We start from the raw sequence: 14,477 nt of genomic DNA, 5'->3' as shown, positions 1-14,477 counted from the left end.
TTATATTCTCACGGTGAAGTTGAATTTATTGCAATGTGATTACCATTAAAATATATTTGTTTTACACACAACAATTTAACCAAAAGCTTTCAAATGTTATAGAGATTGGGTTGAAAGCAGTTGTACACCAGGAAGTAGTTGTAAGCAAACATATCAAACTGAGTCCATCGTCACAGCAGAAACCAAACTCGAATTGTCGCAATAAATTCCGAGATAACGACGTTGCTGGGGCAACCTGACATTATCAAAGCAATAACCAAGCCGTAAAATGAAACTCTCATTAGATAAATTTCTAGATTCTAGATATTTCTTCTTTTGTGGGCCCACAGAGTGGTGTGCTTCAGATTTATGTTAAAGTCTGAGCCTTGACATGTTTACGTCATTGTGTGACCTGGTAAGTTTCTGAAAAGCTTCACCTGTTTGGACACAGATGTTATTTATTGACCTGCTTTATAATGTGACTGCTGGGAAATGTGATTCATCAACGTTTATAGTGGCCATTTAATGCAATAAAAGCTTATCATAGGAGAAATAAATGCTGTCATGACAACACTTTTAGTCATCCTTCACCTTCAGGCTCACAGTCTCATTCAAAGAGAATGACGATAAAGAATGATAGTTCAGGTTAATTTAGGAAGAATGAACACACATTGAAGTAAAGTCTTTTGTGTGTCAGGAACCGTGTGAAAACCCACTGACAATTTGTTAGTGTGAAAATAACTTGTCACTTGGAACTTCCTATGGTATTAGTTCACATCCTTTCACATTTAGTGGGAGTGACCTGCAACTGACTGCAAACTCCTGTGAGACACTGACATCTGGTGTTAGTTTGTTCATGCAACTCTCTGACAAAACCATTCAGAAACAGGCTGCAGTTTCAACACACTTCTCTTTAGAGGTCTGACAAATCCAGTTGCAAAAATCAGAAAATTATCTTGTTGTAATTTCCATTGCTGTGACTGTGAGTAACAGCGATTGCTTCATCATGTAAATTCTCATATTCAGTAAGACACTGGTGATGAACGTGGGCCTGCCTCTAAAGTGCAGTATAAAAAGAGATGAAACAAACAGAGTAAAATCTTTCAAGGAATTAAAATGATATCCATCAAAATAAATCTTTACTGTGTTTTACTGCTGGTGGCTCTTATGGGTAAGGAAACTTCCTTTTTCAACCTATTCTGATTCTAAACGACACATATTAATGCTACATATAGAAATAGGTTAACACTGGTCACATTGAAAGAAGGTTTGTGGGTCTCTCTGTGGATTTCCTCTGGTTACTCAGATTTTCTCTCTCAGTTGAAACACATGAGTATTAGTTGAAATGGTGACATTAAATTGATTGTAGTAGGTGTGAATGTAGCTGTCTTCCTGTTTTTGTCCTGTTCCGAGGTGTACACTGCCTTGTTCCCATTATAATCTGGTATTGGCTCCTGCCTGGCACAACTTCAACAAAGCCATAAAACATAGAATGGATGAATAGTTACCTGGTGTGTAGTGTGATGTACTAAAGATGATTATGGTTGGTTAGCTATCAATATTTCCCTACAGTTGTTTGCCTGGACATACGTATGCAACTGCTTGTAGATTTGTACTCCACTGCACATTTTTTTTTAACGAAATGTTTGATGCAAACGGCAAATTTCATATAAAGCAGATCACGTATAGTTTTTTTTTTTTCATGTTACATCACAATTTTTGCATTGCAACATTCTCATTTTTCACCATTCAGTGCTTTGTTCTAAAAAATTCCCTCTGTGCAGAAATAACCTTTACAACACAAGCAGCGCCCTGAAAGAGAGAAGGAACAAACTCCACCTGAACATAAGCGCTGCATAATCAAACAGGACTCGGTGTGAAACAAAAACAGCTGTGTACTCAGAGGCCATCTCCTCACACAGCCAGAAAACACATGGTTCAGTGTTCACTGGAGGGATCACATTATTGAGCTGCAATTACTGCTTAAGTTAAGAACATCCTCACCTTAAGATACAAGTACAAACCATTACAACACTGGTGTAAAAAAAAAAAAAAAAGATGAAATCATTCACAACTATTTAACACAACTAACTTGGCTGGTTTTTAAATAAAAAAGTTAGTTAAATGTAATTATACTGTGTTTGAATGTAAACTGACTCAACAAGACGTCAGGTTTTCACACCGCGGGAGAAAGAGCAAAACTACTATTTAATGCTTCTTCATTTAAAACTCTTCCAATATGGTTTCAAATAATTCATGTTTGATCATGATTCCTTCTCAGAAACTAAAAGTCTAAAATCCCCTGGGAAAAGGAATCCCCTGGACCTGCAGGTTTGTCCTGCGACTGTCCAGAGAAAGCTCATGCCACACTTTGTCAAAAACAAAAGGCTTTCCTCATTTGTGCTTCTTTGAAAACAGCTTCCCTTTGTCCTCACAGACACTAACGTCTCATCCAGTCACAATGAGTCTCCCTCCCCCCTCAGGTGCACCAGCCTTGGGGACCACCATGCAGATTTCCTGGACTGGCGTGGTGAAGGCCGGTTTCAGCACCACGTTCACTTGTTCTTCATCTTGTTTTCCAAAGTGCATCTACAGCTGGTCTTTTAGGGGCCGTACGGTCAACGGGAGCTCACTGACCTGGACTCCAGATGGGCTGGATGACACAGTAACTCTGCAGTGCATTGTCTTCAGTCCAGACACAGAGACCTCCACCAGCACCACCACCATCATACAAATTAGGAGTAAGTGAAGCAAGTTAAGCTCTGCATCCCTCCAGTGTAATGTAGTTACTTATTTACTTACTTCAACTCTTTATCATTCATTTGCAGACTAGATTGATTACTTTGAGTTGTACTTCTTTCCTTCACAGATCCAATGTCTGTACGAAACAATCCTCCGGAAACTCTCCCTTCCCTCAACCAGTCCTTCAATCTTCTCTGCTACGATGCTGTATCTGGTGACCCCCAGGGCCCAGCTCGACTGGTCTGGTACAAAGATGGAAAGAAAATGACCCTTGGTGAAAATGTGCATCTCCTGCAGAACAACCTCACACTTCGGTTTGACTCACTGAAGCTCTCGGACGCTGGTTTCTACCAGTGTGGAAGCGACCTGCCCACATTACAGACGAATGTCTTCAGCTCAGTTTATCAACTCAGCTGTAGGTATATCAGAATGTAGAATGAAGAAGACTATAAGCACTTCTGTAAAGTGGTTTTCTTTTGCAGTTGATCCCTGGAACGTCAGCGTCAGTGGTCCTGACGTCGTGTTTGAAGGACGACCGAGTGAGTTTACGTGTCTGACCAGCTGCACATTGAACGTGGACTGTGCAGTCCGGTGGACGTTCAGAGGGGGATTCCCTGTGGGAACTTACTTCTCCGTCCATTCAAACAAGCTCAAATGGACTCCGTCTATACCTGGGACTTTCCAAAACTTCACCTGCGTGGCAGAAAATGTAGCTGCTGGACGCTCTGCTGAAGCCACCAAGATGACGGAAGTCAAAGGTACCGACTGTATTTAAGAGTGCAGATCCACAAGACTGTTCAGCTGTGTGTAAACTTCATAATGGCCTATAGTAACTGGTTTTAACATCTTCTCCCTTTAGGTATTCCTTTGTCTGGATCCCAGCCTGTGCAGCTCAATGGACTTCTTGAACTGCTTCTTTTCATGGGAATTTGGTCTGTTTTATATTTATAGATATTTACTTTGTTACCCTTCATGTTTCAGAGAGCATTTTTGCCCTGATCATTGTTTTGGTAAAGAAATATTTTGTCTCCAAGAAAGAAAAAAAAACTTGAATAAAACTTCCCTTGTTCGCTTGTTTTCATTGTGAAAAATATAAAGTCGGATGCTTTCCTTTCATTGTGTCTTCATGGTAGGGGACACACTTTTACTAGCATAGTATTACTGGAAGTTTATCTTTCTGTCTCTGTACTTCTACTTGATTCACTCAAACACAAATATTTCTTGCGTTTGTTGCTCAAAGAAGGTCCACCCTCAAGGTGAAACAGAAGCTCATTTTTATTCCACTCCAAAAAACACAAAACTCTAAATGTCCAAAATAAAGTCCTCAATATCACAGAAAATCATTACTGAGGCAGTGGAAAGCAGAAAACAGGAACACAGACTGTTGCACTAGAGAACTACACACATACACACACACATAGTAGCACAGATGAGCCAACAACCAGAACACGCAGAAGGCGCCCGATATATATACTCAATCAGCCAGGTGAAGACAATCACACACTCAGACACAGGTGAAGCACATCAGGGCAACAATCAGCCACAAGAAAGGGAAGGTGAAGGAGCCTCAAAAAGAACAAAACATGAAATATGACAATATTTGTACTTTCTCCTCTTCATATTCTACAAACTGTCTTTTTACTTGTTTTAACCCTGCGGTTGTCCTCGGGTCACTTTTAAAGTTTAGAACAAGTGTGATTTTATTTTATGTATTTCAAAATGGTGCCACGGTATGCTCTCAGCAAGTCTTCATCAATTGTGACGATATTTGCTAAATCATGTGTTTGTGTTTTTATTAAAGAAAATCTAAAACATTCGTTGATTCGTTGATTAAAATGTGGTATAGTTTTATGTAAGTTGGTATATCAAAACAGGCTCCCCCCTCAGGTGTCTTGTTGCTCTTCGTCGTCCCGGTGTGTGAAGATGTGTTTTCTCCTCCAGTCTAGTCAGTTCATCTTTGATCACGGGCCTGTTTATCGTCTGCAGCATAACTCTTTGGCTACGGTTACTTTACAATTGATTGGGACTTTGGATTTTTCACAACAAACAACAAAATATTAATGTCTTGGCAAAAATAATAGTTGGATGTGATCATTTTTCAACAATTAATTTTTATAGTTGATTGATTCGCCCATATTTTGTTCTGGAAAGGCAGGGAAAACGTATTTATAGACCACAAATCAGACAATTCACAATGGTTTACAAAGAAATAAAATAAACACATTAAAGCAAGCAATTAAGAATCTGGATCTGATAAACAATTAAGAGAATGAAATGCTATAAAACCTCACATTCTCTCTCACACACTCATCCTTTTCATTGTATCAGCGTTACTTTGTGCTTTTCCCATATTGGTATTTGGCATCCCAAATCAGCCACACTGAAAAATACAGTGCATTCCAGTTCAGAATCAATGTTTTTGGTTTTTACGCTTTAATTATCCTCTGAAGTAAAGTTAAAAATAACTTGTGTTGACACTGACTCACTAACACCACACACAGGTGATGAATGACTCAATGATATCTCTCTTACGTCTCTGAAACTGAACAAATATGGCAGATAAGAGACTCTTGGATACTGAGGTTTTCTGGGTGTGGCGGCCGTGTCTGAGTCAATGAAACTTCCCAGCCCCTGTCACTGTTTCCTCCCCTATGGCTGTTACATCTCAGGTTTTATTTTGTATCAGCATTTTGGTTTTGTCTAGATTACGTGAAACTGGAGGATTTAAGTAGATAAAAAATACTTGGAAGGAACTTTATTCACAGTTTTAAAGTGTGTAAAGTTTGTTTTTTAATAAATTCTGTTTCATATAAATATTATTGATCATTTTCATTTGTCTCAATTTAAGGTCTCTAAATGACCTCACATGCATGTTTTTGGACTGTGGGAGAAAACCAGAGCACCTGGAGTAAACTCACACACACACAAGCGAGAGAGAGAGAGAGAGAGAGAGAGAGAGAGAGAGAGAGAGAGAGAGAGAGAGAGAGAGAGAGAGAAAGAGATGCAAAATAAGGTGTGGTAAATGTGACTGTGTGGTGAGTGTGTGGTTGTGTGTCATCCATGTCCAAGGTGTGCCAACAACAAACAAGATAAAGAGGTATAAAAGGTGGATGGGTTGACATTGTACTGAAGGATATACTTCAGCAATGAAAATAATAAATACAAATAAAGTCATAAAAAAAACAGAAATGCGAAGGTGCAACCTAGTTACAAACCAAATAATATAAAACATTGGAAAGAACTTGTCAGGAAATAAATATGTGTGATCCAACATCCAGCAGTCATATAAACATAGCAAGTCGTTACCAGTGTACAAAGGTATAATAATAATAAAAGAAGTTGGGTTCCTGACAGACCGAATTTATTTGCTCTGGCGCCACCCACTGGTGTATGGGAGTCATTACAGGTTGCTCAAGGCTTTTCTATGAAGTTACCTTGTAAGAACCAGCTCGTGCCCTTTTAATCTGACTCCTGTTGTTTGAACAGTAGAATATCTGGAAACCAACACAACAAATACACTTTTACTTTGTTGTTTGTCGTTGTCTCACTTTTTTGTATCACTGTGTTTTTCCCCCTCATTGTCTGACACACACACACAAGTGGAATCTGACAAGGACACAGATAAACCAAGATTATTATAGGACAGATTTGGGCCCACTCAGGATGACTCTGCGCTTTCGTAGGACGGTGTTTCCTCTGATCAGGGTTTCACATGAAACCACAACACGAGGGCATGGAGCAGCAGCTTACCGCGGTTGTTTTGATCACACAGGCCAGTCCTGCAGAAAGATCTATTGCAATGACATCTTGCTCACTGCAGGAGTCCCACAGAGGTTTGCATGTGGGATATTCAAAACATCATATCCAACTCATGACAATTCTTCACCAAGTGTTGATTTCATCCTGGTCTACTGTATAGAGATGAAATGAACACTTGATGTCAGGTTTTCTTCACGAGAATGGGTGTTAAACTAAACTTTTAATTTAATCGTCAAACTCATACCGCTTTTTATCCAGTGATGCAATGTAATCAAGTTCTCAAGTTTTCAGATTCAGGTGAATAAAAACTTGGTCAATGATCACACTTCAAATAGGAGATTGATCATTTGTGACATCACATGTTGAGGTGATCTTTATGTTGTATTAGACTAACCAGAAAAATGAAGTACTGGCCCTTTAATGTTGCGACCCCCATACTTCACAACCAGCCACATCTTGAGTGAGTTGCATTCATAACGCAGGTGTGATCGAAGGTTGGACTTTGTACCAGCACCACTGGAATAATGCCACAGGTGTTTGCTGAGTGGTGCTGTGAGAGGTGGGGTTGTTTGTTTTCTGGACATGTAACATTGAAAAACTAATCGTTTAAAGCGCACAGTGTAGAATAGAGGGACAACAAGCAGGCGCAGCTTCAGAAATAAACTATCTGTGGCCAGTCTAACGTTTGGCCACGGCTGGTTTATTTCTGCTTGTTGTCCCTCTATTCTACACAGTGCGCTTCAAACGCCATCTGCTGTTCGGGATGGATCTTATCCCCAAAACAAAAGACACATCAACAATAATATTAAAAAAAAATTGAAAATAGAGGAAGTGTTTATTTCCTCACAAAACTTAAGATATGGCATTCTTCAGCCTACTACACATGGACGCACACGGTCTTGAAACAGGAAAACCATTAAAACAGAAACAGTCTGGCCCAGATACATGGGAATAGAAATTGTAATATCTTAAAAACCATAGCAGCACAAACCATAATTCTTTCAGCACAAACCAGCAGTAATGCAGCACGAACCATTGAGACCTTTTTGGTTCGATTTTTAGAATATGGGGGCTGAGTGACGTCATCGCTGTGTAATAAATTTGTTATACCTTAAAAACTAAAGCAGCAAAAACAATGTTTTTTTTCTGGCACAAACCAGCACTAACACAGCACAAACGATTGGGACTATTGTCACTGATTTTTGCAAAGGGGTGGGGGCCTGCATCACTCAGGTCCCAAACTCAACAGGGCCACACTGTGCACCGGCTCAGACACGGCCGTGTGACTCCACCCCCTGTCTGCACAGACCAACATTTCTGGAAACAAAAAAGCTGTGCAGTTGAAAAGTTAAAACGGGCTTCTAGCTGACCGCTTTGAGTGATGCGTTCAGGTGCATCACGTAAGCCCGCCTTTAGACATGTTAACGAGCTGCGGGGCTCATACAGTAGCGACCATACATGCTAAACATGATTAAATAATGAATTATACAGTCATTAGCTGGAGAGGGCATGCCACTCAGTCATGTTTGCAAGGAACACTGTCATCCCTGAGCGCCCGGGGTGAGTTGGGGGGGGGCGCCATCATGTGCACAAAGACCATTCTTCATGAGCAACCAGCCAGGTCTGCCACTGGTGTCATATGTCAGGTGTGTTCACCGAAACTTTGAAGAGTAGGGGTGGAGTGAAGAGAATCCTTTCATGACATACTGTAAGCTGTTCTTAGTACAGGAATAGTTGGGACACTTATGTGGCAGGAAAGAGCATCAACTTGACACGAAATCTGTTATACTGAACTAAAAAGAATCTCAATACAGCCATCTGCAACCCTTCCCTCGGTCATTCCTCACATACCATCTGTCATAATTTGTCATGTAGTTGATGGATCATTAACAGAACTTCACCTCTAATCAAACACGCAGTCACCTAAGTTTGACCAAAGTCAATACCAAATAATTAGCAGATAACACCTGCAGATAAGACCGGTGGCTCTGCTTCTGGAGGTGGCAGAGCAAACATTGGGGACCGACAGTATATTAGAGGAAAAAACAACAAGAGGAGGTTCAGACCACTGAGACAAAATGAAGAAAAGCAAGGGAACTCCAGCAACCATACTCCTGCTTTTAATACGAGGTAGGGCCTCCAATGTATTGATTGTGATGTATTCTTGTCTGAAATAGAAAGTATTTGGGTTTTATTTTCGTAACTGATATAATTTTTCTCTCTGTCAGGGTTTCTGACTTGTGGTGGTGTGGAGATCGAGCCCTCAATGAATCCCGTCCCGACCGGAGAAACATTGACCCTGTCCCTGTCTCCTGCTCAAAACCTGAAAAGTGGAAGGTGGGCAGTGGGAGAATCCCTCATCCTCACCTGGCTCGGGGCGCAGCAGGCATTGTTTCCCAATTACACTGGAAGAGCGTCGGTCGATGTTCTCACTGGAGCCCTGAGGCTGACCTCTGTCACCGTGGCCGACTCAGGAGTGTACGTGGTGCAAAGCAGTGACCCCCAACTCAGTACCAGCACCTCCATCACTGTTCTGGGTGAGACTTAAATATACAAGAACTCATAGATGTGGTCCAAAAGTGGTCTTTTATTGTAAAAAAAAAATAAATAATAAAAACACTATAAAAGTTACACTTTACTTTGTAGCAGATATTATATAGCACTGTCAAGTTGGCCTTGATGAAAAACTTGTCTCCGACAGAAATTGCTGTCGCACAGACCTGAGCCCTTATTCATCCTATATGACTTTATTTGTATAGCACATATCAGCAACAATGCAATTAAATATGCTTTGAATGAGCAAAGATGTACAGTTGCAAGAGCTAATTTAATGATATTCGATTTTTTTAACATATCAAGTGTGTCAGTGATTAAACTGGCTCACACATTGCTCAGCTAATGTATCGCAGCAACACATACGCATACATGTGACATCCTCCACTTTATGCTAAAATCCCAAAAGAAAACAAAAAACATCAATTCTTCAAGGATTTGTTTTTTTTTATTTTTAACTTGGAAGTCTCAAACCAGCTCAACTCAGCTTCAGCTAAAATGTATGTATTGGGTTGAATGATGTGCATCGGCGGTGACAACAAACTAACTTTTTTTTTTTTTTTTTTTTTTTTACATAGCGCATAAACATACATTTTGTCATTTAAAGGCATTTTAAAATCAAGTAAATAAAAAGTAAACCGAAGTTTTCGCAGATTAAAAGACGTGACGAATGCCTCCAGTGTCTTGTGGCTGTTCAGTGTTTTGTAATCGTGTGCAGAGAAATGAAGAGAGGAGATAATGTGCTGATGTAGTGTTTACACTACCCTTTTCCCTGGAACAGGTTCCTGTTGAAAAACCATCTTCCCTAAACAGCATTTATAAAACATGTAAGGGATTCGTGTTCTTTCCTCGTGACATAATCTTTCCTCGCTTCACAGCTCGCCAGTCCTCACAGTCTGCGCTTGTTTTGGTTTCACTGCCCTTTTACACAGATGCTGGTCTTCTCCATTTCTGTCTGTTAATACTTCCTACATTTGTTACTTTTGTAATGGTGGGTTAGATATTCTGTTGTAAACAAATTACATGCTGTCCTGACTAAGTCAATGGGAACGACAATAAGATAAATAACAAAGAAATAAGGTGAATGAGACTGAATGACATTGTTAATATTATTAATGAGTTTGGCAAAAACGTGAAAGGCATTCTTAAGTTGAATAATGTTGATTAAGTTAAGCTTGAAGTTGGAATACTTCCAATCACCACACATGTAATTGTATATACACTTAAAGTTCAGGGCTGCACAGTGACGCATCACAGCGCAAAGGTCCGAGTTTAAATACCGGCCGGGGGCCCCCACCCCCATGTGCAAACATGAGGGTGGGGGTGGTGGGGTTCCTCTAGTTACTTCGGTTTCTATAAACATGCATTTGAGGTCAATTGGTGACCTTATATTGCCCAAAGGTGTGAATGTGAGTATGAAACAATTATTTCAGAAGCAGTTGGGCTAAAAGCAACTCACAATAACCCCAATAAATATATATTAAATGTACTCATGTTTTACATAGTCAGTTAATGTGGAGCATTTTGAACTTCATAAAGAAAGTTGTAATTGTTGTAAATGACAAGAGCAGGTTCAAATACCTTCTCATGCATTTTGTGTGTGTATTGGATGTTCTCATTATATTTTTCATATTTGTTTGTTTTTTGTTCTTGTCCACTTGCATTGACAGAACCTGTTTCAAACGTGACGCTCACTGTGAACGAGACCCACCTGATGGAGTTCAACGGCTCAGCAGTCATGACCTGCTCCATCTCCTCCGGATCTTCTGCCACTTTCCTCTGGCTGAACGGCAGCTCTGAGGTCAAAGCCAGTGACAGAATTCAGCTCAGCGATGGAAACTCCACTCTCACCATTGTCAACGTGACCCGCTATGACCAGGGACCATTCAGGTGTCATGTGTCCAATCCAGTCAGCAACAGCAGCAGTGATGCAGTAAACTTCACCATCACCTGTGAGTACTGCAATGCTGATATAATAAAATAGTGACATGGTACTTCCAGAAGATTTTTATTGTATATGTCATTTAGCATGACATTTGGTCATTTCGAGATGGACAGAATAATGTGACGACTCTTAAATAGCATTGCAAATCTTAAATTTTTTTTCTTTTTCTTTTTATGACCTGATGAAAGGGTACGCTTAATGTGTCCTCATGTTTCACAGCAGTAAGCATAGGGCCCTATTAGGGAGGCTCCCAAAAGTCATAGGAGGCTATTGTAGTTTCAAAGTGGAGTCATTGAAATAAATGATAAGAACCAAATATCATCTGTCTAGGAGGATCCTTCTAGCCACTACACAACAAGTAGCCCAACTCGGGGGATTTACAACACATGGTAGTTTTTGCAATCAACAACAGAGGAAAGAGGTTTCATCATATTGTCACTGACCTCTATTCTCATTGAATGTTGTCATTCTCATTGAATGTTGGGTTTTCTTCAAGTTTCCTGAAAAATCTGAACACGTGCAGGGCATCAGCTTGATCGTCTCCAGCCTCCTGTAGTAGAAGAAGAATTGATGGATGTGAAATTCTGAGGCTGTTTTACCTGGTCTTCTTTCTCTGTCTTCCTCAGATGGCCCAGACAACATGGTCCTCACCGTGAATGGACTTAACACCACTTCCTTTGTAGTGGGATCTAATCTGACCATGCTCTGTTCAGCACAGTCCAGCCCAGCGGCTCAGCTTCACTGGGCTTTCAGAGGAGAGACGCTCAACGTCACGGGCTCACTGCTGCATCTGCTGCACGCCACTGAGGAACAAAGTGGGCCGTATTCATGTCTGGCCTTCAATAATCACACTAACATGTTTAACAACTTCACCACGAACATCGACATAACAAGTGAGTGTGTCACTGCAGTGACAATGTTCTAATTCTTAAACTGTTCCGATCTTTAGTTTGATTTTCTGTGCAGAGTCTCCTTTGTCAGGATCTGAACAACAAGCTGCGAATGTGTTTCTTCTTCTTCTTCTGTTGTTGGCTGGACTCATCTCATCTTTTCCAGGCAAGTCAATACATTTTATCAATAGTGTCTCAAAGATATTTCTACTTTCAGTTGATATTAACCTATAAATGGATTTCTTCTACCCATAAAGAGCTGCTTTTAAAAAGTTAAACAATTTAGAATTAACTGATCAAAACATTTGTCCATTCAACCAGGTTCAGATTAAAGAATATCATTATCCATCCATCCACCTCTTTTCTACTGTCTGTCCTTTCCAGGGTAGCGGAGCGCAAGGACAAGGGAGCCCGACGAGCTTAGTCAGAAGTATTCAATCTCAGAGTTGTGGGTTCAACCCTGCGCACTCACTTCACAGAGATAATATCTTTTCTTCTCCTAATGTGTGGATGGATTTCCTCATACCATCCCAGAAACATAATTGGTGAACATAAATGGCCCCTGGGTGTGAATGTGAGGGTGTAGTTCTCTGTCTCTGTGTTTTGCTGGCGACCTGTCCAGGTTGTGCACTGCCCTCGCCCATAGTTTGCTGGGAACAACTAAATGACCATTTAAAATTTGCCAAACCAAAACTTTTAATACCCCCATTATTTACATGTATGTTGCAACTATTAAAGTTTAATAGAAAAAACAAAACAATGGATAATATGATTAAATAAATATGGACCAATGAATAACAAACCTTGTAAAAGTAAAAAACAGTACACAATAAATAACTTTTCAAATGAAACAAAAGTGTCATGGAATGAATGAACAAACATACAAAAGCTGAAAACAAATACACCTGATCCCACAAAATAGAAACCACAAGACTACAAAGCAAGCAAGGACAAACACTTGCGTTGCCTTACAGCCAATTGACCATGTATTGTGTCCTCTCAGCTTTAATGATGCCACTTCTAATGAAGTCAGTGAATGCACCTGGTCGTTTGGATAAAGCAATGGGATGTGTCATGGAGAAAGCACTCACATGGCACATGCAGCTGTGACCACAGGGCTGCCAACCCTCAGGCACTGTCAGACATTAGAATCTAAATCCGGAGTTTCAAACACTAGACCCAACAGTTCAATCCAAGTCACATGATAACACTGCATAATCAAAATTTCAATGAAAACATTCACTTAAAGTTTTCAATACATGTCATGGATGCTACTAATTTGTTCACAAGGGATCATGTTGTTTTAGTGAGACATTATTTTACATTGTGGCCCGAGTCAAAAGTTCTGTGAGGCAGCATGACTGAAACAGCATTTGCATCAAAGTCATACTGTAAGGATGGATATGTAAAAACATGCAAGCTGAGGGCTGCAGAAACCATGTTTGTTCAGTATCAACAGATTTTGCCACGTCAGTCTGGAGGCTATTACACTTTTGTAGAGCGGATTTGAAGTAAATAAAGTCATTGGTAGCATTTTTGGATGCAGCAAACATTTGTCTTTGTCTTTATCTAAAAGTTTCATAAGTATTATTTTACTCTTCAGGCCCAACAGAGCTCAAATTGAACTGTGAGGATAATCACAACGACACCACTGTGTGCAGCTCAAATTCTACATCAATATGTCTTATTTCTGATAAATATTACTTCTACTTCTATGTCATGTACGAAAAAGTTATATGTCATAATTTCTCTTCAAACATTACAAAAAAGTTCAGGCATGTAGGGAAATGTTACAGTACTTCTTGAATATTTTTTTCATTCATTTCCATGTTCAATCATCTCACTTCATGATTATTCATACTTTTGGTGATTTTTTCCCCTCAATAGCAGATTGTCTTGGCAAGAGGTGTTTCTTCTTGGTTATCTAACTCACATACTTGGAAAAAATAGTAGACTGTCTTGGGCAGGGCAGTTAAATCGTGCATGCCACATTCACATATACACATGCAACCCTGTCCCACTTAGTTAAAAGTGTCAAAGGTTGGCAGCCCTATGAATAATCGCACAGTAAAATCCAGTACAAACATTGAAATTTGTTAAAAGTTTGCCAGAAGACAAAGAGAAGAATGAGGGAAATATTTGACAGCAATGGAACAACGGACAGCTTGACAGCCTGAGTCATTAACATGAGGGATAACTGAACACCTGCTTCTCTTCCACAGACATGAGCGGCCCTTTCAGCCTCTGATTCAGTGACGGAAGATTACAGTCGACTTCAAACTGTCAAACATCGTGTATGATTCTGTGTATATGAAAAAGCAAAGGCTGCACTCAATGTTTGAAAGTTAATAATCAACTTGTGCTTTCTGTGTCTATGTCGGTGTTTTTTGATTATTGATTAAAGCAATAAAATCGTGTGTATAAACAAACGTGATGTGTAATTCTTGACTTTGTAAGCCGCATGTTCAAGAATCAAAGAAGGAAACCTGTGTGAATAGAATAAAAAAAAGAAAGTTGCAGAAAATATGTGAAATATATGAAAAATGTGTGAAAATATGTTGCAGAAAATACTTCACAACCAAAACTGCTCAAGCATATAATTAAGTAGA

At 39.8% G+C, this 14,477-nt stretch overlaps 2 protein-coding genes across 2 annotated transcripts; both read left to right on the top strand.

Annotated features, from left to right (window-relative positions):
- The first annotated feature begins 1,081 nt into the window (after positions 1 to 1,081).
- On the top strand, positions 1,082 to 3,807 carry LOC308115069 (basement membrane proteoglycan-like). The gene is made up of 5 exons (XM_080472420.1): positions 1,082 to 1,150; positions 2,463 to 2,720; positions 2,849 to 3,136; positions 3,204 to 3,479; positions 3,581 to 3,807. The coding sequence occupies exons 1-5, from the start codon at positions 1,096 to 1,098 to the stop codon at positions 3,670 to 3,672; spliced, it is 969 nt and encodes a 322-aa protein (XP_080328546.1). The 5' UTR covers positions 1,082 to 1,095; the 3' UTR covers positions 3,673 to 3,807.
- A 4,378-nt stretch (positions 3,808 to 8,185) lies between these two features.
- Positions 8,186 to 14,290, top strand: LOC308115068 (cell adhesion molecule CEACAM2-like). Its single transcript, XM_080472419.1, has 6 exons — positions 8,186 to 8,610; positions 8,709 to 9,017; positions 10,704 to 10,985; positions 11,605 to 11,871; positions 11,945 to 12,034; positions 14,091 to 14,290. The coding sequence occupies exons 1-6, from the start codon at positions 8,559 to 8,561 to the stop codon at positions 14,114 to 14,116; spliced, it is 1,026 nt and encodes a 341-aa protein (XP_080328545.1). The 5' UTR covers positions 8,186 to 8,558; the 3' UTR covers positions 14,117 to 14,290.
- Positions 14,291 to 14,477: the final 187 nt, after the last annotated feature.

This window comes from Lipophrys pholis, assembly GCF_963383615.2.
Source record: "Lipophrys pholis genome assembly, chromosome: 9".
Classification (NCBI taxonomy): domain Eukaryota; kingdom Metazoa; phylum Chordata; class Actinopteri; order Blenniiformes; family Blenniidae; genus Lipophrys; species Lipophrys pholis.
This window is presented reverse-complemented; position numbering and strand designations above follow the sequence as displayed.